This window comes from Eutrigla gurnardus (genome assembly GCF_963514095.1).
Source record: "Eutrigla gurnardus genome assembly, chromosome: 10".
Taxonomy (NCBI): Eukaryota; Metazoa; Chordata; class Actinopteri; order Perciformes; family Triglidae; genus Eutrigla; species Eutrigla gurnardus.
In genome coordinates, this window is record NC_139924.1 from 29,204,475 (window position 1) to 29,228,651 (window position 24,177).

General features: G+C 49.9%; 1 protein-coding gene across 13 annotated transcripts in view; it reads left to right on the forward strand.

Annotated features, from left to right (window-relative positions):
* Positions 1-24,177, forward strand: part of ryr1b (ryanodine receptor 1b (skeletal)) — a 72,225-nt gene that overhangs the window by 37,772 nt on the left and 10,276 nt on the right. Inside the window, exons 57-93 of one of the 13 annotated variants that reach the window (XM_084019748.1) lie at positions 211-326; positions 396-463; positions 553-674; positions 838-887; positions 1,856-1,916; positions 2,000-2,126; positions 2,223-2,331; positions 2,404-2,485; positions 2,615-2,745; positions 2,861-3,181; positions 3,988-4,228; positions 4,317-4,404; positions 4,513-4,605; positions 4,868-4,882; positions 7,496-7,666; positions 7,784-7,843; positions 7,944-8,078; positions 8,159-8,271; positions 8,348-8,444; positions 8,525-8,631; positions 8,713-8,764; positions 8,852-8,932; positions 11,352-11,451; positions 11,543-11,622; positions 13,557-13,633; positions 13,706-13,779; positions 14,511-14,528; positions 19,050-19,130; positions 19,221-19,309; positions 19,729-19,857; positions 19,937-20,041; positions 20,789-20,818; positions 21,630-21,711; positions 21,781-23,081; positions 23,164-23,249; positions 23,466-23,649; positions 23,795-23,881. In XM_084019748.1, the coding sequence (XP_083875874.1) occupies positions 211-326; positions 396-463; positions 553-674; positions 838-887; positions 1,856-1,916; positions 2,000-2,126; positions 2,223-2,331; positions 2,404-2,485; positions 2,615-2,745; positions 2,861-3,181; positions 3,988-4,228; positions 4,317-4,404; positions 4,513-4,605; positions 4,868-4,882; positions 7,496-7,666; positions 7,784-7,843; positions 7,944-8,078; positions 8,159-8,271; positions 8,348-8,444; positions 8,525-8,631; positions 8,713-8,764; positions 8,852-8,932; positions 11,352-11,451; positions 11,543-11,622; positions 13,557-13,633; positions 13,706-13,779; positions 14,511-14,528; positions 19,050-19,130; positions 19,221-19,309; positions 19,729-19,857; positions 19,937-20,041; positions 20,789-20,818; positions 21,630-21,711; positions 21,781-23,081; positions 23,164-23,249; positions 23,466-23,649; positions 23,795-23,881 (4,963 nt within the window). Of the gene's footprint in view, positions 1-210; positions 327-395; positions 464-552; positions 675-837; positions 888-1,855; positions 1,917-1,999; positions 2,127-2,222; positions 2,332-2,403; positions 2,486-2,614; positions 2,746-2,860; positions 3,182-3,987; positions 4,229-4,316; positions 4,405-4,512; positions 4,606-4,867; positions 4,883-7,495; positions 7,667-7,783; positions 7,844-7,943; positions 8,079-8,158; positions 8,272-8,347; positions 8,445-8,524; positions 8,632-8,712; positions 8,765-8,851; positions 8,933-11,351; positions 11,452-11,542; positions 11,623-13,556; positions 13,634-13,705; positions 13,780-14,510; positions 14,529-19,049; positions 19,310-19,728; positions 19,858-19,936; positions 20,042-20,788; positions 20,819-21,629; positions 21,712-21,780; positions 23,082-23,163; positions 23,250-23,465; positions 23,650-23,794; positions 23,882-24,177 lie in introns of all 13 variants that reach the window. The other 12 variants (XM_084019751.1, XM_084019749.1, XM_084019753.1 and 9 more) reach the window with 12 other exon arrangements.

Here is a 24,177-nt window from a genome sequence, read left to right on the forward strand (position 1 = left end):
AGCGATCCAAGGGGGGCTGGATACGTATAAAACCAGGTGATGACTCCTTTAATTTAAAGTACAGTTGAGAAAAGGTTTGTATTGTACATTATGTGTTTATGTGATAAAGAAGACCTTAATCAAACTATGATGAAGTTATTTCCGGGACAGCAGAGCTGCTGCCTAACAGAGGTGATGTTCTCCATCCTGACCTCTTCTCTCCGTCCTCAGAGGACTGAAGGACATGGAGCAGGACATCTCGTCCATTGAGAAGCGCTTTGCCTACGGTTTCCTCCAGAAGCTGCTCAAATGGATGGACATCGCCCAGGAGTTCATCGCCCACCTCGGTACTTTGGTCAGACACTCGTGTTTCTGCAGCGTGTGACTGAGAGCTGACTTTGTTTGAATTCCAACAGAGGCGGTGGTCAGCAGTGGACGGGTGGAGAAGTCGCCGCACGAACAGGAGATCAAGTTCTTTGCCAAGGTGAAGCTTTGGAGGGATTCACATGAATGGAGCCTGTTTAATGACGTGATGAGGACATGATCAGTGTCTGTGTTTCATATTTCATCTAGATCCTCTTGCCGCTGGTGAACCAGTACTTCAAGAACCACTGCCTCTACTTCCTGTCCACTCCAGCTAAAGTCCTGGGAAGTGGAGGACATTCTTCCAACAAGGAGAAGGAGATGATTGCAAGGTCTGTGCAGTGAAAGCTTATTGAGAAGAGAGATTTATTGACTGTCCTCTCCCTCTTCTGTCTCTCCTATTCCACAATATCCAGTCCATTTCCTTGACCTCCCTTTTTGCTTTCTGTGTTCCTTCTTGTCGTTCTCCCTTTTCTCTTCCTCCTCCCACCTCAGTATCTTCTGTAAGTTGGCTGCTTTGGTGAGGCACAGAGTCTCTCTCTTTGGTAAGAGTCTGCATGGTGTCCTTCTGCCCGTCACCATCCCTGGCTTTGTTTTCTTTCACTTTTGATATCTCATTCTTTTTATTTTTCATACTTTCTGATCTCCTCATCTAATACAGCTCTGTTTGATTTCTTGTTCATTCCATAAATGATCTGCAAACCATCATTGTGGAGATGCCTCAGTCATCTTGATCAGTGCCTAATCTGTAGAGCTCATGTTGAAAGGCAAGAAAGGGAGCGATCATCGTGAACAGTGTTTTACTTTCAGGTTACATCCTCTTGTATTTCATGTCCACCTTATTCAAGGGTTCAAAGGTCATTTATTGTGATTGTGCAACACGGGGATGCACAAAGAGAGGCAGTCGTATAAAACACATGATCAGGTCAGAAACAGTCGTCGCCATGGAAACCATGCTTCCCCGACGTCAGCGGCTCACCGGCTGCATGTTTGTTGTGTTCTTGTTCATAAAGTTCTATTTGTATCCAGTCTCACAACCCACCTCATTATTTGTTGACGTTGTCTCAGAAGTTTGAAGAGGGCGATGATGTCACAAAGTGCATGTGATTGTCTGATTCGTTGCTGTGGTTGCTCTTCAGAAAACAAAAGGCAAATCCCCAGGTAAACCTCACCTGTGCAGCTGCTGCTTGTGTTCATCAGATCCACCCGTCGCTCCTCCACACTCCAAATATGGTCACTTCACTTGTTGCAAAAGATTGAAGAACTCAAAGCTTGGACACTGTTGTGACGTCACCATGACGACGTGGTGTTCATAACGGAGGGGTTTGAGCCTGAATGTCGTTCCACGTGGTAACCAGAGGTCACTGGAAGGTTCCTGAGTACACGACAGTTTAGACTGAGAATACAGCAGTGTAGTAACATGTGGCCCATGTGTGTCTGTGATGGTGAAAGTAAAGGTTTTAAAGGGAAGGTGGGGCCGCTCTGACAAACATCTCCGCTGTGCTGTTTGCAGGAACGGATGCAGGTGCAGTGGTGAACTGTCTGCACATCCTCTCACGCTCGCTGGATGCCAGGTAACGAAGCCTGGCAACGCAAGAACACACAGGAAATGGCATATTGATACATGTTCATCACATGTGTGTGTCCTCCTCCACAGGACTGTGATGAAGTCGGGCCCTGAGATCGTGAAGGCCGTGCTGCGTCAGTTCTTTGAGAGCGCTGCTGACGACATTGAGAAGATGGTGGAGAATCTGAAACTGGGCAAAGTGTCCAGTCGAAACCAGGTGGGAGACGCAGAGACACGGCGTTGTTGTCCATGTTCGTCCTGTGGCTGATGTGTGTGTGTGTGTGTGTGTGTGTGTGTGTGTGTGTGTGTGCAGGTCAAAGGAGTCTCTCAGAACATCAACTACACCACCAACGCTCTGCTCCCGGTCCTCACCTCCCTGTTCGACCACATCGCCCAGCACCAGTTTGGAGATGATGTCATGTGTGAGTCACACGTCCCCCCCCCCCCTCCCCCCCTTCACAGCGAACAGCTAATCATCTCCTCTTCCTCCTCAGTGGACGACCTGCAGATATCCTGCTACCGGCTCATGTGCAGCATCTACTCTCTGGGCACAGTGAAGACGCCGCATGTGGAGAAGTGAGTTTATTGTTCATTTAAAAAGACGGTTTCACCTTTAATTCACAGGGAAAACTGAAAACTAGCCTTTAACATGAAACCAAAGCTTGCTGATGCGTTGCCTTTGACATGAGTTTTTCTGGCGTGCAGACAGCGACCAGCTCTCGGCGAGTGTTTGGCTCACTTAGCGGCCGCCATGCCGGTGGCGTTCCTCGAGCCGGCGCTCAATGAGTTCAACATGTTTACTGTTTACACCACCAAGACTCCCAGAGAGAGAACCAGTGGGTTTGCCTTCTCCTTCTCCGCCACCAGCACATTACCTTTACATTTTATTTGTCTAATGATGAGGATTCATTATCACTTTCTTCCCTTGTCATGTGACCCGTCGTTCCTCAGTTCTGGGTCTCCCCAGCCAGGTGGAGGAGCTGTGCCCTGACATCCCGGAGCTGGAGGTCCTGATGAAGGAGATCCACGACCTGGCTGAGTCCGGGGCTCGCTACACAGAAATGCCCCACGTGATCGAGATCACCCTGCCCATGCTGTGTAACTACCTGCCACGCTGGTGGGAGCGGGGCCCGGAGAACTTCCCCGAGCAGGAGGGCCAGCTCTGCACCTCCATCACCTCGGAGCAGCTCAACCAGCTGCTGGGCAGCATCATGAAGATCGTGGTGAACAACCTGGGGATCGACGAGGCCTCCTGGATGAAGAGGTTGGCAGGTCAGTGTGGCTTCTCCAGTGGTGATGTCACGACTCCAAAATAGTGACTTGGATACGAAACCCTGCTAGATACCAGAACATGGACCTTCACATGACACATGAAGTGTCCATGGTGTTCAGTAATCCGGTGTATGTTGAAAGTTAACTTCATATTAATAACCAGATTTTACATTAAACAGGGATGATAAGATTTATTGTAAAACAGCGCCCCCACTTCCCCATCAGTACCAGTTCAGGTGGAGAGTGGTACTGCAGCAGGGAGACAGAAACCCACTAAATGATCATAAATCCAGATGAAGTTCTGTGAGAAGTTGATGAAGGAAAGCTGCTGAAAGCAGGAAGACCCACAGTAAGGGTAGAAAGCTCTGGTAGAAAACTATTTTCCTTTCAGTCCACTTCAGGGTCCTGAAAAACCCGGTAAAACCAGACTCCAACACGTGGTCTCTGGTGGATCATGTGTTGGTGGATTACAAAAAAGATGCTGAGTCATTTTATCACAACATCTGGTCTCTGATCAGAGCCTCTTTGTTGTTTTCCTGGTTTTCTGAATGGAGTTCTGCTGATCCAGAACCAGCTCAGAGCGGTTCCTGGGTTGCTGATCCAGGACCAGCTCAGAGCGGTTCCTGGGTTGCTGATCCAGGACCAGCTCAGAGCGGTTCCTGTCCTGCTGTAATCTGCTTCTAACTTCATGTGTTGACTCCATCCTTCCAGTCAGCTGGTCTAGATAAATCCTGGACCTGGACCTGATGTTCTGAGGCCTCTTTGCTCCTCTCATACTTGCTGACTGTGTTGTGCTTCCTGTCCAGTGTTCGCCCAGCCCATCGTCAGCAGGGCGATGCCAGAGATGCTGAAGTCCCACTTCATCCCCACCATGGAGAAGCTGAAGAAGCGCTCGGGGAAGGTGGTGGCCGAGGAGGATCAGCTGCGCATGGAGGGCAAGACGGAGGTGGACAGCGAGAACGGGACCATCCGGGACGAGTTTGCTGTGCTGTGTCGGGACCTGTACGCCCTCTACCCCTTACTCATCCGCTACGTGGACAATAACAGGTTGGCTGAGGGTATTACATGAGCCTCCGTCTCCAGCAGTCGTCTGATTGGTGCGTTTGAGGCGCTAACCTCGGCTGACTGTCTGCAGGGCCAGGTGGTTGACGTGTCCCGACCCGGATGCAGAGGAGCTGTTCAGGATGGTGGGAGAGGTCTTCATCTTCTGGTCCAAATCCCACGTGAGTCCTTCTGTTTAGTTATTATCTGTTCTTTATTATTTAACTTTAGATGTATAGACTGTGGTGTCTTTCCCACGTTAACATGTGTTTTTGTGTTGTTTACGGCAGAACTTTAAGAGGGAGGAGCAGAACTTTGTGGTGATGAATGAGATCAACAACATGTCCTTCCTGACGGCCGACAGTAAGAGCAAGATGAGCAAGGTGAGAGTGGACAATCATTCCCGTCTTCCACCGTGAAGCTGTAACACATTACAAACTAAACTCTTAATAATTCATATTTCACTAACGCCACCATTCCAAGCCACAAAGACTATTCTCACCTGTTGTTCTCTCTCCTCTTGATGGGTAAGAAGTAAATGAGTCATGTTGTAGAAATGTCAGCAGTAACATCCTCCAGGACAACGTAAGTGTTGCTAACTGTGTTTTCTCCCTGTGTGGCGTGTGGCGGACGGCGTGCCGCCAGGCCGGAGACGGAGAGGTTAGACTGTTTGTGCACGAGCGCTGTGCTGATGATGGCATGGCAGCCTGACTTCTGGAGGCTTTCATCAAGCTCTCCCATCCACCTCACACTGTTTCAGCTCAGACACACACACACACACACACACACACACACACACACACACACACACACCCCGATGTTCACACACACACACACACACACACACACACACACACACACACACACACACACCCCGATGTTCACACACACACACACACACACACACACACACACCCCGGTGTTCACACACACACACACAGCTGGTGAAAGGCATCAGCAGGGAACTCACGACAGCATCCAGGAACCCACAAATCATTGTGCTTACTGCAGATTCAGCTGGAAGGGTTCGGGTTGTCTCAACATCCATACTTCATAACAAATAATCCATAATAATATATATTATATAAATCATCCTCAAAATCAGATTCCATACCGAAGTACCGATACTGTTCCGTCAACAGTCCTGTGTCCTCTTTGACCTGTAACTTCCCAGAGCAGCGCTGCAGACAGACAGGCAGACAGACAGGCAGACAGGCAGACACACAGACAGGCAGACAGACACACAGACACACAGACACACAGACAGGCAGACAGACAGACAGACAGGCAGACAGACAGACAGACAGACAGCCAGACAGAAATAAACAGGTTAGTAGCTGAATCCATGTAATATAATGATCTATAAACACAGTTCTCTTCCTGGTGTCTCTTCTGTTGCACTACGTCAGACAACTTTTTAAAAAGTGTTATTGATGTTGTTTGATTGGTTCTAATCTTTATTTTAGATTCATTCATTTTTGATTCATTTTCTCCCGTGATATCAAAAGTGGTATCAAGTATTTTCCTGGTAATTTCAGATTCTAGTATCGTGACAAACCGAGGGAGGGTCCGAGGATGGACTCGTATTTAAGTTATGAGTGTGAATGGCTCTGTGTGTGTGTGTCTATGTGTGTGTGTGTGTGTGTGTGTCTATGTGTGTGTGTGTGTGTGTGTGTGTGTGTGTGTGTGTGTGTGTGTCTGTCTATGTGTGTGTGTGTGTGTGTGTGTCTGTCTATGTGAGTGTGTGTGTGTGTGTGTGTGTGTGTGTGTGTGTGTGTGTGTGTCTATGTGTGTGTGTGTGTGTGTGTGTGTCTATGTGAGTGTGTGTGTGTGTGTTTGTGTGAGTGTGTGTCTGTCTATGTGTGTGTGTGTGTGTGTGTGTGTCTGTCTATGTGTGTGTGTGTGTGTCTGTGTCTGTCTATGTGTGTGTGTGTGTGTGTGTGTGTGTGTGTGTCTGTCTATGTGTGTGTGTGTGTGTGTGTGTGTGTGTCTGTCTATGTGTGTGTGTGTGTGTGTGTGTGTGAGGCGGGGCTGGAGCTGCTTGATGAAAGCTCTTTGCTGTAGCTGGTAGGTGTGTGTGTGTGTGTGTGTGTGTGTGTGTGTGTCTGTGTCTGTCTATGTGTGTGTGTGTGTGTGTTTGTGTGTGTCTGTGTCTGTCTATGTGTGTGTGTCTGTGTCTGTCTATGTGTGTGTGTGTGTGTGTGTGTGTGTGTCTGTCTATGTGTGTGTGTGTTTGTGTGTGTGTGTGTGTGTCTGTCTATGTGAGTGTGTGTGTGTGTTTGTGTGTGTCTGTGTCTGTCTATGTGTGTGTGTCTGTGTCTGTCTATGTGTGTGTGTGTGTGTGTGTGTGTGTCTGTCTATGTGTGTGTGTGTGTGTGTGTGTGAGGCGGGGCTGGAGCTGCTTGATGAAAGCTCTTTGCTGTAGCTGGTAGGTGTGTGTGTGTGTGTGTGTGTGTGTGTGTGTGTGTGTGTGTGTTGCTGTAGCTGTAGAAGCCTGAGGTGTCATGGCGCCCGGTTAGCGGTCCAGCTGGTCTGGAGTCTGCGGCCGAGCGCCATCGCCCCTCCGTGTCTTGATTGATCCGGTTTGCCTCCGGATGTGTCGGGGATCTTGTGGAGCTGCTGTCCTGTTGAAATGTCATGACGCTTGGTTTCTTCTCCCGGATGGGGGACTCTTCTCTGTTCAGTGTTATCATTGTTAAACAGAAACGGGCCGTACCATCTCGCTGGCACATTCCATCATATCTACTAACTGGACTCCTCCCACATCTAATTCATTGACTCCATCCGCGTGTTAAATCATGTTTAAATGTTGATTTCATGCTGTTGCCTTGAGATGAACCGGAGCCCTCTTCTCCTCGGCTGTCAGACGGGCATTACCGTGGTGAGCTCCTGTTTGCCGGATCATCACAGCGACCTCTCTGCAGCGAGGTCAGAGAGGTCGCTGTGAGGTCAGGACAACAGTCGGTAATGAGCGCTGGTGGCCGGAGGACGGGAGGGCGTGAGAAGAGCGGAGCCCCGTAACTTCCTGTCTGTTCTGTGTGCTGGGCCGTGGACAGGAAGTGCCCCCCCGTCCACTACTAACAGTGAGGCTGCATTGTGTGACTGTGACATGTTGTGCCTAAACATGTTACCTTGCAGTTGGTTCTTGTTTCTTGTGTTAGACGTAGTTGAATTTAAAGTCTTCCTGGTCCTCAGGGGAGATGTTTTTGACATGTGAGGGTTTGTACCTCCACCAGTGATGGAGCGCTCTGAAGGGTTTCTTTCTTCCTTTAGTCTGGAGGCTCGGAGCAGGAACGTACCAAGAAGAAGAGGCGGGGGGATCGCTACTCCGTGCAGACCTCCCTGATTGTCGCAGCCTTGAAGAAGATGCTTCCTATCGGCCTCAACATGTGTTCTCCTGCAGACCAGGAGCTCATCAACCTGGCCAAGATCAGATACTCTCTGGTACGCTGTCACTGTGATTTAGATTCATAGAGGACACTGTCAGCTGACGTCTGATCGATGATCGTCTTGAACAAATCATGAACGTCCCCTGAATCTTGGTTTCTTCCCTTTTTGTAGAAAGACACGGATGAAGAGGTGAGGGAGTTCTTACACAACAACCTGCACCTGCAAGGCAAGGTGAGTGGACCTGCGAATGCTTTCAACATGTCAACCTTAGATCAGCTGTAGACAGAGACCGTATGATTTAGGATCATTCACACAGAACATGTGGTTCCAGGTGGAGGACCCGGCTATGCGCTGGCAGATGTCTCTGTACAAGGAGATGGCTGGAAAGGCTGAAGATGCCGAGGACCCTGAGAAGGTGGTCAAACGGGTCCAGGAGGTGTCTGCGGTCCTTTACCACATCGAGGTGGTGAGTACACGCTCCGCTGTTAGCACGCCGGCTTGGTTGCCGTGGCAGCGCCATCGTCAGAATCTCCTTCTCGTTGGTAGACGGAGCATCCCTTCAAGTCCAAGAAGATGGTTTGGCACAAGCTGCTGTCCAAGCAGCGCCGGCGGGCCGTGGTGGCCTGTTTCAGGATGACGCCGCTGTACAACATCCCCGCGTTAGTATCCCAGCCGTCCTCCATGAATACCCACGGTGATTAGGACCCTGCTGCAGTCGTTGTGTTCTCCTCACAGGCACCGGGCCACCAACATGTTCCTGGACGCCTACAAACGCAACTGGCTGGAGACCGAAGGTTACTCGTTTGAGGACAAGATGATCGACGACCTGTCGGTGAGCCGTCCTCCCTTCTATGCTCACACAGCCTGAGAGTGGACGGAGGCTTTTCTAATCATGTTGTGTCCGGTCATCAGAAAGCCCTGGAGGAAGAGGAGGAGGAGGAGGAGGAGACCGAGACGAAGCCTGACCCCCTTCATCAGCTGATTCTTCATTTCAGCCGCACAGCTCTGACAGAAAAGACGTAGGAGCGTTTAGCTTCCCCCTGTATGACCCGTTCCCCGGCCGGCCCCGCTGATCCCTGTCATGTGTTCTCTCCTTACAGCAAACTGGACGTCGACCATCTCTACATGTCTTATGCTGATATTATGGCAAAGGTAAGACTTCAGTGTGATGAACTGTCTTCTCATGATGAACCATAGAAACTGTCATGTGATCTTGGACTTCCTGTCGTCTCTCTGCAGAGCTGCCACATTGGTGAGGAGGACGAAGGGGGAGAACAGGAGGGGGAGGAGCCAGCCTTTGAGGTGCGACAGACAGAGATGGTATGGGGGGACCAGGGGAAGGGAGACAGGGGGAGTCAGCAGAGAAGCAACCTCCCCACGCATTGAGTGACCACACCATGACATCACACTCGGCACACCCCCCCTCCCCCTCACTACAACACGTCTCTTTTTCTCTTCCTGTCTTCCTCTCGTCCACTCACACTCGTGCTCGTCCTGCTCTGGTGGACTGACCTGTGCATGCCTTTGCCGGACTCCGCCCACCAGTCGGATCAATGTTGTGCCCTTAATTCTGTGTGATTCCCTAAAGTGCATGACTGAGTGCAGAGAGACGGTGCAGCTAAAGACAACAAAATGAAACCCGGGTCCAAACAAACCACTGAGGCGTTGCTAGGCGTTGCTAGGCGTCGCTAGGCGTCGCTAAACGATGAACTCATTGATTTGTCTGGACCCTGTGATGTTGGACGTATAGAGATCCCTGGCTTTTCCTGGAGGGCAGCACCCATGATGCACTGCAAATCCCTTTGGGCTGCGTTCACACCAAAGCCAGCTTGGCATCCTCCCATTCGTGTGCCTGCAGTCAACTGGCCATTCAAATCACATGGGAGGTTTAAGTGACACGCCCACTCCGCCCTCATCACCACAACAGCAGGTCTGGTGAGAATGCAGCTTTCATGGTCAGCGTTGATGAAGCTGATGTGTCATGTTGTCCTCCAAGACCAGCAGCTGGTTCTCCGGTGACTGTGGTCAGTCTCTGCCAGGCTTGCACCACCCGTTTCCTGCCTCACCCCCTCACCCCCCACCCCCTCCCGTACTCACCCGCTAACTGTGTTCACCCACACGGACTCGCCTGAGCGCTAACCCACATCTAATCCAGCTAACACATTTGTTTGTCTTTACTTTGAATGGGACGACGTTAACGAGTCTCCCTCTCTGTGCTCACAGAGGACGACGGTAAAAGCCTGTCAGCCGGACACACACACACACTCATTGAGTCGCACACCGACACACACACCCTGAACCACATCCAGTCTCTCCACGCATCACAAGGACACGTCTCTGTAAGTGAGACGAGTTGCTCCATATAAGCAGTCAGGCCTACGAGGGGGGGGGGGGGGGCATGTTGGAGTGTGGTTAGAATACGATGCCATGAAATATGTTCTCCCGTCCAGGTGCACGTGGTGAGTCTTTGAGTCTTTGATGTCAAGCCCCTCAAAAAGGCAAATCCGTAAAACTGATGATGATGCCTGGAGAGACATCACACTCTTGTTGCTCCTTAAATGTTATTAAGTTCAGGAGAACAGTAGCATGATACGCCGTTGTAGACGTCGAGAGAAAGATCATTACCCTGCCCTGCTGCTGCCACTTTAACACAGGTTTTTTTAGAAGCAGGTCCATTCTAGTGAAAGCATTTGTCTTAATTTGAGCTCAGGTGTACAGAGCTAAAGCGGTGCATCGTGGGTAAACAACCTGATGAGAGATGAGGACATCCCTGCAGGATGTGCATGTGGTGTTTCTCAGATGACTGCTGATGCTTCCTCGTACGAATGTGTGAGATGTGTGGTGTGCCCTCTGGAAGACGTCAGAATCACTGATTACTTCACTAACACACATTGTGTTCCTTTGGACGAGTGTGTGTGTGTGTGTGTGTGTGTGTGTGTGTGTGTGTGTGTGTGTGTGTGTGTGTGTGTGTGTGTGTGTGTGTGTGTGTGTGTGTGTGTGTGTGTGTGTGTGTGTGTGTGTGTGTGTCCCGTATCCTATATCTCTATGATGCATTCACTCCAAAAGGAAAGCAAATTCTGGGACCTGTCTGGGTTCATGACATCATCATGACATCATCCAGAGGTGGATTCTCTGGATGCAGCAGGACCCACGTGGGCTGGTCTACCACAGCTGGAGGAACCAGAATAAAGTATTGATCTGTGATTTAATATCAATAACCAGATGAAAAGGATGCTGAAATAACTCCATCATGATGGTGATCAGTAAAAAGTGCTGAGTCATGCTTTGTTAGGTCTGTCTGTAAGACCACAAGATAACTACTGTTAAAACGCTGGTTTTCTGAATGGAGTCTGGTTGATGGTGCTAGGCTACGCTAACATTGTAGCTGCTCCATCAACACTCCATATAAGGTCATCTAGACATAAATACAGCAGAGACCTTGTTGTTTGGACCACAGACTATAAAGAAATCATTCACATGTATGTGTCTTTGTATTGATTTTATATGAACATACAGTTGAGGATTGATATTAATTTGGATATTAATAAAGGGCTCTGCTGCAGCCAGCTCCTGAGCCAACATCTTTTTTTGTGATGCATTAGTGTGTTTGTGTCTGTGTGAGTGAGTGAGTGAGTGAGTGAGTGAGTGAGTGAGTGAGTGAATGTGTGTGAGTGTGCGGGGGGCAGTGCAGTCTCCGTTGTCAGGGTTACAGCCGTGTGCTTCCTGCTCTGCTCCCCAGGACAAGGAGATGGAGAAGCAGAGACTTCTGTACCAGCAGTCCCGTCTGCACAACCGAGGGGCTGCAGAGATGGTGCTGCAGATGATCAGCGCCTGTAAAGGTGCTGATCATACACACTGACACACACACACACACACACACTGGTCCAGACCAGATCCCAGTCCTCCGTCTGACCTCTCGTCTTATTCCAGGTGAACCAGGAGTCATGGTTTCTTCTACACTCAAACTGGGAATCTCCATCCTCAACGGAGGCAACTGTGATGTGCAGCAGGTGAACAGCAGAAAGCATTACATCACTGAAAGAAGAGCAAACCACCACACTGAAGGATTCTCTACGTGGAAAATCTGTTCTCACTTTGAGTTTCAGGGTTCTTACGGGTGCTGGAAACCCTTGAATTTTAGTGTGGTGTTTTCAAGGTTTGAAAAGTGCTTTAATTTTCGTTTGGAGAAGGTGTAGGAACCCTGCAGTTTTGATTGGCAGGTGGTTCATCCAATCACCGTTTCAAACAGATGTCTGTGTGTAACAAACATTCCAGTGATCTGAGTCTCACCTGTGTTCCCGTCCGTGTTCTCACCTGTGTTCCCGTCCGTGTTCCCGTCTGTGTTCCCGTCTGTGTTCCCGTCTGTGTTCCCGTCTGTGTTCTCACCTGTGTTCCCGTCTGTGTTCCCGTCTGTGTTCTCACCTGTGTTCCCGTCCGTGTTCCCGTCTGTGTTCTCACCTGTGTTCCCGTCTGTGTTCTCACCTGTGTTCCCGTCTGTGTTCTCACCTGTGTTCCCGTCTGTGTTCCCGTCTGTGTTCTCACCTGTGTTCCCGTCTGTGTTCCCGTCTGTGTTCTCACCTGTGTTCCCGTCTGTGTTCTCACCTGTGTTCCCGTCTGTGTTCTCACCTGTGTTCCCGTCTGTGTTCTCACCTGTGTTCCCGTCTGTGTTCCCGTCTGTGTTCTCACCTGTGTTCCCGTCTGTGTTCTCACCTGTGTTCCCGTCTGTGTTCTCACCTGTGTTCTCACCTGTGTTCCCGTCTGTGTTCTCACCTGTGTTCCCGTCTGTGTTCCCGTCTGTGTTCTCACCTGTGTTCCCGTCTGTGTTCTCACCTGTGTTCCCGTCTGTGTTCTCACCTGTGTTCCCGTCTGTGTTCTCACCTGTGTTCCCGTCTGTGTTCTCACCTGTGTTCCCGTCTGTGTTCTCACCTGTGTTCCCGTCTGTGTTCTCACCTGTGTTCCCGTCTGTGTTCTCACCTGTGTTCCCGTCCGTGTTCTCACCTGTGTTCCCGTCTGTGTTCTCACCTGTGTTCCCGTCTGTGTTCTCACCTGTGTTCCCGTCCGTGTTCTCACCTGTGTTCCCGTCTGTGTTCCTGTCTGTGTTCTCACCTGTGTTCCCGTCCGTGTTCTCACCTGTGTTCCCGTCTGTGTTCCCGTCCGTGTTCTCACCTGTGTTCCCGTCTGTGTTCTCACCTGTGTTCCCGTCTGTGTTCTCACCTGTGTTCCCGTCCGTGTTCTCACCTGTGTTCCCGTCTGTGTTCTCACCTGTGTTCCCGTCTGTGTTCTCACCTGTGTTCCCGTCCGTGTTCTCACCTGTGTTCCCGTCTGTGTTCCTGTCTGTGTTCTCACCTGTGTTCCCGTCCGTGTTCTCACCTGTGTTCCCGTCTGTGTTCCCGTCCGTGTTCTCACCTGTGTTCCCGTCTGTGTTCTCAACTGTGTTCCCGTCTGTGTTCTCACCTGTGTTCCCGTCTGTGTTCCTGTCTGTGTTCTCACCTGTGTTCCCGTCTGTGTTCTCACCTGTGTTCCCGTCCGTGTTCTCACCTGTGTTCCCGTCTGTGTTCCTGTCTGTGTTCTCACCTGTGTTCCCGTCCGTGTTCTCACCTGTGTTCCCGTCTGTGTTCCCGTCCGTGTTCTCACCTGTGTTCCCGTCTGTGTTCTCAACTGTGTTCCCGTCTGTGTTCTCACCTGTGTTCCCGTCTGTGTTCTCACCTGTGTTCCCGTCTGTGTTCTCACCTGTGTTCTCACCTGTGTTCTCACCTGTGTTCCCGTCTGTGTTCCCGTCTGTGTTCCCGTCTGTGTTCTCACCTGTGTTCCCGTCTGTGTTCTCACCTGTGTTCCTGTCTGTGTTCTCACCTGTGTTCCCGTCTGTGTTCTCACCTGTGTTCCCGTCTGTGTTCTCACCTGTGTTCCCGTCTGTGTTCTCACCTGTGTTCCCGTCTGTTTGCAGAGGATGCTGGACTACCTGAAGGATAAGAAGGATGTGGGATTCTTCCTGAGCGTTCAGGCTCTGATGCAGACCTGCAGGTCTGTCCTGAAGTCCTGGTCTTAGATCCTGTTGGCTCTAACTGTTGAACTGACTGCATCTTTGTGTTGCAGCGTTTTGGACTTGAATGCGTTTGAGAGACAGAACAAGGCCGAGGGTCTTGGGATGGTTTCAGAGGAAGGCACCAGTGAGTACGGTCACACTCCAGCTCACCACACCGCCTCACACACACACTCATCTACACACACGTTCCTGAAGTCTCACAAGCTGTAAAGGACAGACTGAAAGTTTTCATTCATTGATCTTTTTCCTTCAATTATTATATATATATATATATATTCATATACATACATACATAAATACACTCAGATGTTTTATTTAAGTAAAAGTACAAACACAACAATGTTTAAAGTCAATATTTTCTAGTGTGTACGTCTTGTCCTCGTACTGTGTTGTCTGTTTGTTTGTGACAGGTTTTCTATGTGTGTGTGTGTGTGTGTGTGTGTGTGTGTGTGTGTGTGTGTGTGTGTGTGTGTGTGTGTGTGTGTGTGTGTGTGTGTGTGTGTGTGTGTGTGTGTGTGTGTGCGTGTGTGTGTGTGTGTGTGTGTGGTTGTGTTTTCCTCTGTGTGTGTGTGTGTGTGCGTGTGTGTGTGTGTGTGTGTGTGTGTGGTTGTGTTTTCCTCTGTGTGTGTGTGTGTGTGTGTGTGTGTGTGTGTGTGTGTGTGTGTGTGTGTGTGTGTGTGTGTGTGTGTTGGACCCTCACAGCATTGTGACTGTTGACGTATGAAGTGGTTTCTCCTCCACTGACAGCCATGATGCCTGTCTCACTGCGTCTCTTTGTCTCTCTCTCTCCCTCGTTTACTCGGCCGTTTCAACCTTTTCCCATCATGCATCGTGTCTTTCCCTCCCGTCTCTCAGATAAGAAGCTAGAACGTGGTAAATGACCCGGTGTATTTGCTGTATTCCTCTTCCTTTCCATGCTCCTCTGTCCTCTCTGTCCCAGTTTAGCTCTAATCACCTGACTGCTGTTTCCTTGCTGTGACCTTTAATACGCATTTCATTTCACACTCAAGGTCGAGGTCAAACTCCACTCTCGCTGCTCTCTCTGACGTAGCTGCTCTCCCTGACGTAGCTGCTCTCCCTGACGTCGCTGCTCTCTCTGACGTAGCTGCTCTCTCTGACGTAGCTGCTCTCTCTGACGTCGTTGCTCTCTCTGACATCGCTGCTCTCTCCGACGTAGCTGCTCTCTCTGACGTAGCTGCTCTCTCTGACATCGCTGCTCTCTCTGACGTCTCTGTTCTCTCTGACGTCACTGCTCTCTCTGACGTCGCTGCTCTCTCTGACGTCTCTGTTCTCTCTGACGTCGCTGCTCTCTCTGACGTAGCTGCTCTCTCTGACGTCTCTGTTCTCTCTGACATCGCTGCTCTCTCTGACGTCGCTGCTCTATCTGACGTCGCTGCTCTCTCTGACGTCTCTGTTCTCTCTGACATCGCTGCTCTCTCTGACATCGCTGCTCTCTCTGACGTCTCTGCTCTCTCTGACGTCTCTGTTCTCTCTGACATCGCTGCTCTCTCTGACGTCGCTGCTCTATCTGACGTCGCTGCTCTCTCTGACGTCTCTGTTCTCTCTGACATCGCTGCTCTCTCTGACGTCTCTGTTCTCTCTGACATCGCTGCTCTCTCTGACATCGCTGCTCTCTCTGACGTCTCTGCTCTCTCTGACATCGCTGCTCTCTCTGACATCGCTGCTCTCTCTGACGTCTCTGTTCTCTCTGACATCGCTGCTCTCTCTGACATCGCTGCTCTCTCTGACGTCTCTGCTCTCTCTGACATCGCTGCTCTCTCTGACATCGCTGCTCTCTCTGACGTCTCTGCTCTCTCTGACATCGCTGCTCTCTCTGACATCGCTGCTCTCTCTGACGTCTCTGTTCTCTCTGACGTCGCTGCTCTCTCTGACATCGCTGCTCTCTCTGACGTAGCTGCTCTCTCTGACGTCTCTGTTCTCTCTGACATCGCTGCTCTCTCTGACATCGCTGCTCTCTCTGACGTAGCTGCTCTCTCTGACATCGCTGCTCTCTCTGACGTCGCTGCTCTCTCTGACATCGCTGCTCTCTCTGACGTCTCTGTTCTCTCTGACGTCGCTGCTCTATCTGACGTCGCTGCTCTCTCTGACATCGCTGCTCTCTCTGACGTCGCTGCTCTCTCTGACGTCTCTGTTCTCTCTGACATCGCTGCTCTCTCTGACGTCTCTGTTCTCTCTGACATCGCTGCTCTCTCTGACATCGCTGCTCTCTCTGACGTCTCTGCTCTCTCTGACATCGCTGCTCTCTCTGACATCGCTGCTCTCTCTGACGTCTCTGCTCTCTCTGACATCGCTGCTCTCTCTGACGTCTCTGTTCTCTCTGACGTAGCTGCTCTCTCTGACATCGCTGCTCTCTCTGACGTAGCTGCTCTCTCTGACGTCTCTGTTCTCTCTGACATCGCTGCTCTCTCTGACATCGCTGCTCTCTCTGACGTCGCTGCTCTCTCTGACGTAGCTGCTCTCTCTGACATCGCTGCTCTCTCTGACGTCTCTGTTCTCTCTGACGTCTCTGTTCTCTCTGACGTCGCTGCTCTCTCTGACGTCTCTGTTCTCTCTGACGTCGCTGCTCTCTCTGACATCGCTGCTCTCTCTGACGTCTCTGTTCTCTCTGACATCGCTGCTCTCTCTGACATCGCTGCTCTCTCTGACGTCGCTGCTCTCTCTGACGTAGCTGCTCTCTCTGACATCGCTGCTCTCTCTGACGTCGCTGCTCTCTCTGACGTCGCTGCTCTCTGACATCGCTGCTCTCTCTGACATCGCTGCTCTCTCTGACGTCGCTGCTCTCTCTGACGTCACTGTTCTCTCTGACGTCGCTGCTCTCTCTGACGTCGCTGCTCTCTCTGACGTCACTGTTCTCTCTGACGTCGCTGCTCTCTCTGACATCGCTGCTCTCTCTGACGTAGCTGCTCTCTCTGACGTCTCTGTTCTCTCTGACGTCGCTGCTCTCTCTGACATCGCTGCTCTCTCTGACGTAGCTGTTCTCTCTGACGTCGCTGCTCTCTCTGACGTCGCTGCTCTCTCTGACATCGCTGCTCTCTCTGACATCGCTGTTCTCTCTGACGTCGCTGCTCTCTCTGACGTCGCTGTTCTCTCTGACGTCGCTGCTCTCTCTGACATCGCTGTTCTCTCTGACGTCGCTGCTCTCTCTGACATCGCTGCTCTCTCTGACGTAGCTGTTCTCTCTGACGTCGCTGCTCTCTCTGACATCGCTGCTCTCTGACATCGCTGCTCTCTCTGACGTGGTGGTTTGATTCGTCATCCTTGAGTGTTTTAATGCAGATCTACTGGAACTCTGACGCTCTGTCTGGTGACGGATCGCCGCCCGGGAAAGGTAGTACCTTCCCACTTGGCTCTCACGTAGACCACAGAGACCTGGACCCGGTGTCCTCGGGATCCGGTGTCCTAGGGACCCGGTGTCCTCGGGACCCAAGGGACTCGATGTCCTCTGGACCCTGTGTCCTTGGGACCCTAGGGACCCGGTGTCCTCAGGACCTGGTGTCTTAGGGACCCTGGGGACCCGGTGTCCTCGGGACCCTGTGTCCTAGGGACCCTCTGAAATGAATTGCTGCAGCAGTCCCATCAATCAGACGTAGCTGGTTCATCCAGGATTGAACCCCTAAATCCTCACGACCCCTAAAATAATTTAATTGCATCCTGCGTTACCATGACGGTGCCGTTTGAAGGCTTGTTGCTGATCCTGGTCCAGATCGTAGACTCTCCTCAGGACTCTGACCCTCAAAGGTCAAAGACAATAACACAACAGCAAACAATAAAACAGGATCAACCCGTCTCACTGCACACAATCAACCCGTCTCACTGCACACAATCAACCCGTCTCACTGCACACAATCAACCCGTCTTACTGCACACAATCAACCCGTATCACTGCACACAATCAACCTGTCTCACTGCACACAATCAACCCGTCTCACTGCACACAATCAACCCGTCTCACTGCACACAATCAACCCGTCTCACTGCACACAATCAACCTGTATCACTGCACACAATCAACCTGTATCACTGCACACAATCAACCTGTCTCACTGCACACAATCAACCCAGTTGTGTGTATATATATAAATATATATATATATTTATGTATAAAATACATAATTATCATTCTACCTATAAAGAGAAGTTATTGTAGTTCTGGTTGACTTTTAGGCACTTTTTCAATCATAATACTTACATAAATTAATAATAATAATAATTCTTTCTGCCTTGTGCTTCTTGTACATCATATAAAACATGGTCATGTATATTGTTGTTTTTGCACAGCTGAACCATGCAGGCTGTATTTATGTATTCTGTTGTACGTGATGACACACGTTTACTGGATTATAGGACGCTGGATTATTTTACACATTACAATCCCGTGTTCAGTGTCATGATTGAATCCCAGCATGTTTTCCCAGTAACCATTCCTGACGGCATGCTAACACAGGCTTGTATTATTACATTTAACATTTAAAATGTTGAAGCCAAAACCTACTGAAGTGATTCCCCACATAAAGTGTTGGCGTTGCCCCCGACGACGGCGATGACACAACCATGAGTGTGTTTGAGTTCAGTAGATCTGTCCTGCATGACGCCTCAGTCATCTGTGTCAAACTGGATTTAAATGTGGTTGTCTGCTGGTTTCCTGTCTCCAGTTATGTATTCATGTATATTATGTCTTCATTTACGTGTTTATTCCACGTCCATTTCAATGTGGCCATCGCTCTTTGAAATGCTGTCCATTTGAGTTTTGTTTTCTTCAACGTTTTCTGTTAGAAATGAGAATATGTGGCGTTCTAGACGGAGGTAAAGTTCTCTCTGCTTCCCACTAACACGTTCTAATGAGAGCAGCTATGACGTGGTGGTACTGACACACTGACACACACACACACACACACACACACACACACACACACAATAATATTCCACCACTAATTGACTTGTGTTCAGTGTGTATTCAGGATTAATTGGATTACTGTGATCACCATCTTTAATTGATGCTTCATCTAATCTGAATACTGTTTGTTCTATTTTAACAAGTTGTTTGCTTTCAGTTTGACTTATAATGTGACGGATCGCTGCTGCTAGTTATAATCAGGATAAGTTATAATAAGTTATAATAAAATCACTTCTGTGTTTTGGTGAAACGATTTTGCCAGAATTATTTCACATTTTGACTCAAACAAACGACTTGTTAAGATGGAGACCCTCATCTTCATTCAGTCATAACTGAAGACACACCAATAAAACAGGGTTGAAATGATTCTTTTAAATGCTTTCTGAGCCCGTTAAATAGTGGGATAAGGTTTATTTGCTCTGTTAGTGTAATCTGACCCGGGATCAGTGTTCATCGTGCTGCTCTGTTCTTCCTGCCAGATGAGAAAGTGATGGCGGACGATGAGTTTACATGCGACCTCTTCCGCTTCCTGCAGCTCCTCTGCGAGGGCCACAACAACGGTGAGCTTCCTCCCAGCAGCCTCCTCTTCCTCCTCTTCACCCAAACTGTCCCTTCAGCTCCATCTAAGCTGCAAAGTGTTCTTGTTCCAGATTTCCAGAACTACTTGAGGACTCAGACCGGCAGCACCACCACCATCAATATCATCATCTGCACCGTGGACTACCTGCTGCGACTCCAGGTCACTGCTTCATACTGGGCTCTCATCCTCCTCCCACTGAGTCCAGACCAGTATCTGGTCTGGTTCCACCATCTAGTCTGATACTGTCCTCATTTACCTGTGAAACCACTCTGATACAACCTCACCAGATGCCACTAAAGGGTCCAACATACTTCAGATACCTAGTACTTGTACTTGGTCTGGGTGCATCTCTGGACTCTAGACTCCTTTTTGTTCTGTGAATTTGAAGTTTCAGAGTTTTTGCCTTCGCTAGAGGATTTTGTGCGATGTTCTGGGATTATTTGTTTGTTTCAGAGAATAAAATCTTTTAATCTGGCACACTAAAATCCGACTCCAGTAAGGTGAAGATGTATAAATGTACTACTAATGTTCTTTGACTTGATAAACTAATCAGTGTTTTGTGCTCCTTCCTGCTGCAGGAGTCCATCAGTGACTTCTACTGGTACTACTCAGGGAAAGACATCATCGACGAGCCGGGGAAGAGGAACTTCTCCAAAGCCATGACGGTGGCCAAGCAGGTCTTCAACAGCCTGACGGAGTACATCCAGGTAAGAGCGCCCCCTGGGGGTAACGGAACACACACCACAGTGAAGGGGGGCAGCTGAAACCGGTCTCTGTGTCCTCCAGGGTCCCTGTACAGGGAACCAGCAGTCTCTGGCTCACAGCCGGCTGTGGGACGCCGTCGTGGGCTTCCTGCACGTCTTCGCTCACATGATGATGAAACTCGCTCAGGTAAGAATATTATATATATATATATATATGTGTGTGTGTTTCATGGAGACTTTCTTCAGAGAATCCAGAACATTCTGCATTTTGATTATTAATAATATTCAGTTGACCAATGGTATATTTAAAATCATTGGTCCACTTTGAGTTTCCTAACTTTGTGAAGCGTCTCTCTGGGTCCTGCAGAGTAAAGTATGTGTTTATCTGATTATCCTTTTCTTTTTTAATTTGGATTTATTCCTGAACGAGCCATGTCGGATGGTTTCTGCCTCTTCACTAAAGTTCCAGTGGTTGCTTCAGGTTTCAGTCCTGGTTGTTTTGGAGACGCGTGTTTGCTGCTGTTTTAATAATAGAAAGATAATCTGCTCCATAACACTTTAAACATAGTACACGTGTAGTTGTGTATGCATACACAAGTGAGGTTATCGTACTTCTGGCAGAAACAATCCGAGGAGAACCGGTCCTCCCGGTTTCTTCCTGGTTGAGTGTAAAACCGGTTTGATTGTGTCGTTAACCAGTTGACCTAACGAGCAGCTGCATGTTTCCTGTCTAATTCTGTGTGATGCTGTTGATTCATATCTTTTATTGTTAAAATAAGGTAGAATCAGGTTTTTGGCAGATCTGAATGAAAAGCCTATAAATACAAACACAATGAGAGGATGTGAGCTGTAGCTTGAATGAAATGATTTCCACAGTGAGACAAATACAAACATGATGTTGATGATAACATTTTATCCCCGTGTGACCCGTCAGATGCACCCTGACCCCGGACAACGAAATGGCGTAAGAACCTGTTTCTGTGAGCGACGTCTCATTTAGACCTTCATGCTTTTTGCTTCATCACTTTATTCATGAAGCAGCTTCATCCCGTTTCCTTCTCTGTGTCGTGAATCTGAGGTTTAGAGACTGAATCCAAGTGAATCTCAGAATCAGGCCGTTCACATTCCCAAAGACGGGGTTCCCTCGTTCAACAGCAAATAGAAACCGTATTTCTTCATGCAGAAGATTGGTTTTGGTTCTCATGTTGCCTGAAGCGTCTCAATGTCTGGCTTTGCTTCTTTGCTGTCTTGTATATTTTGAGTTGCTGATGAGTTAGAAGCTGCTTGTTTCGTCCCCTTTCCCCCCTCGACCTTCGTCGGCATGACAACCACGACACACTGAAACACCTTTATCTGCTGGTTCAGGTCTTCAGACCGCTGAGATGGTTTTACTCCCACGCTGCAGCGATCTCTGACAGAGAGGGAAGGCCCTCCCTCCCTCCTCCTCCCTCTTCCCTCCTCCCTCCTCCTCCCTCCTCCTCCCCTCCTCCCTCCCCCTCCTCCCTCCCCCCTCCCCCCCCCTCCTCCCTCCCTGCTCCCTCCTCTCATACCCGCCTGCTGTCTGTCTCCATCACATCCCGTGTTTCTACTTGTGATGTTAAAATGCATATCTTTTATTTAAAACTGCAAACCCAGGATCATGTTTGGAGTAGAGTGCACTCTGAGGTAGCGTCTCGTCACCATTTCACGTCTCAGAACGAAGCAGAAATGCTCTCAGACTCATCGTCGGCTCCCGTGTTGAGAAGGTTACTCCTCTGCTGTTTGCTGTGTTTTAGGACTCCAGTCAGATCGGACTGCTGAAGGAGCTGCTGGACCTGCAGAAGGACATGGTGGTGATGCTCCTGTCCCTGCTGGAAGGTAGGACATCCCAGCCTGGTGATGTATCTCTGTCCATGTCCATGTCTCACGCTGTGCTGCTCCTCGTAGGCAACGTGGTGAACGGCACCATCGCCAGGCAGATGGTCGACATGCTGGTGGAGTCCTCCAGCAACGTGGAGATGATCCTCAAGTTCTTCGACATGTTCCTCAAGCTCAAGGACATCGTGGCGTCCGACGCCTTCAGGGACTACGTCACCGACCCACGTGGGCTGATCTCCAAGAAGGACTTCTCCAAGGCCATGGACAGCCAGAAGCAGTACTCGCCCTCGGAGATCCAGTTCTTGCTGTCCTGCTCCGAGGCCGACGAGAACGAGATGATCAACTTCGAGGAGTTCGCCGATCGTTTCCAGGAGCCGGCCAAAGACATCGGCTTCAACATCGCCGTCCTGCTCACCAACCTGTCGGAGCACGTACCGCACGACACCCGCCTGCAGAACTTCCTGGAGCAGGCCGAGAGCGTGCTCAACTACTTTCGGCCGTTCCTCGGCCGCATCGAGATCATGGGCGCCAGCCGCAAGATCGAGCGCATCTACTTTGAAATCAGCGAGGCCAACCGGAACCAGTGGGAGATGCCTCAAGTCCGAGAGTCCAAACGGCAGTTCATCTTTGACGTGGTCAACGAGGGCGGCGAGAGCGAGAAGATGGAGATGTTCGTGAACTTCTGCGAGGACACCATCTTTGAGATGAACATCGCCGCGTCCATCTCGGAGCCGGAGGGAGACGGCATCGAAGAAGAGGACGACGAGGACGAAGAAGAGGGCGGGGGAGATCAGGGCGAGCCCGGAGACGAAGGCAACGAAGACGAAGCGGCGCCGGAGTCGGCCTCGGCCTTCGCTGACTTCCTGCAGAGCATCGGCGACTTCTTCAACATGTTCACCTTCCGGAACCTGCGGCGTCGCTACCGCAAACTACGTAAGATGACGGTGAAGGAGATGGTGATCGGCCTCGCCACCTTCATCTACACCATGGTGATGGGCGTCCTGATGTTCGTCTACGGCGTGTGTAAGGGCTTCTTCACGCTCATATGGAAGGCGCTGTTCGGCGGCGGCCTGGTGGAAGGCGCCAAAAAGATGACGGTGACGGAGCTCCTCGCCAGCATGCCGGATCCCACGCAGGACGAGGTCCACGGAGACCTGCCACCTGAACCCGGGGCCAGGGAGGACCAGGATGCAGACGGAGGGGTGGACCTGCTAGACGTGGTCGGGGAGGAGGAGGAGGAGGACAACGAGGAGCGGGAAGGAGGACGGCTGCCTGGGTTCAACGCCCCTGGAGGACTCGGAGACTTCGGCGAGACGACGGCTGAAGAGCCTCCGACTCCGGAGGGAACGCCGCTGCTGAAGAGGAAACTGGTGAGGGTTCTGTCATCACTGTGGTTTCATGTGAACGTAGTCCTTTAAACACTTCAGTAACTGTAAACAACTATTGGAACAGCTGGAAGCCGCGGGGGGAGGACCGGGAGAGGAAGAACAGCCCGTCCAACATGCAGAGGAAGCTCCTCAGGAGACCGAGAAAGCTGAGTAAGTCCTCAGCATCAAAACAGATTCTCAATCATCTTCTGACTTAAACGTAAATCAGATGTTTCAGATGTCTCTGCATAGAATGGATTTGAATGAATTTAGGACTTTAATCTGGTAGATTCTCAGGGTTCTCAGGATGTCATCTCCCTCTGGATGAGTCACTTCTTCTGGTCCTAAATATCATACATACATGTGTCACGTTTCTGTTCTTTCCAGCACCGAGAACAGAGAGAAGGCCGAGAAGGAGGAGAAGACGGAGCCTGAAGCGGAGGTAAAGGAGGAGGAGCCTGAGGAGGAAGAGGAAGAGACCGTGAAGACGAAGGCGAAGAAGGACAAGAAAGAGTCTGAGGTGGGCTTCGAGCTGTGGAACGAGCTGGAGATCCAGAGGATCAAATTCATGGTGAGCAGCTCTCCGTTGTCTGTGGAGGAACATCCTGGTGCTTCAGAGCCTGAAACCTTACTTCATCCCAGCATGCAACACTGTGACCCTCCTCAGATCCACCAGACAATAACTTGTTTCCTTGTTTCCTCTCCTCCACCAACAGAACTACCTTTCTCGTAACTTCTACAACCTTCGCTTCCTGGCTCTGTTCATCGCCTTCGCTCTCAACTTCATCCTCCTCTTCTACAAGGTCAGCTTCACGACGCCTACTGTATCATAGCAACACACGGGTGGCATTTGGTCATGAATATCACTGGACTGAATACTTCTGTGGAGTCTGACGGGTTTAAAGGCTGTGATTATAACATGTTGAGATGCTGATGTGAATCCAATAAGAAACATCCGTACAGAGAGGGCATATCTCTTTTCATTGGTGGCTTAAATTGAGTTTTATGTTAGTTTCTATAACGATTCACATGTTTGTTATGTGTTTTTGTGATAATTAAAATCCTGCACTAAAAGCCTGAAGCATGTCCCACCTGTGCA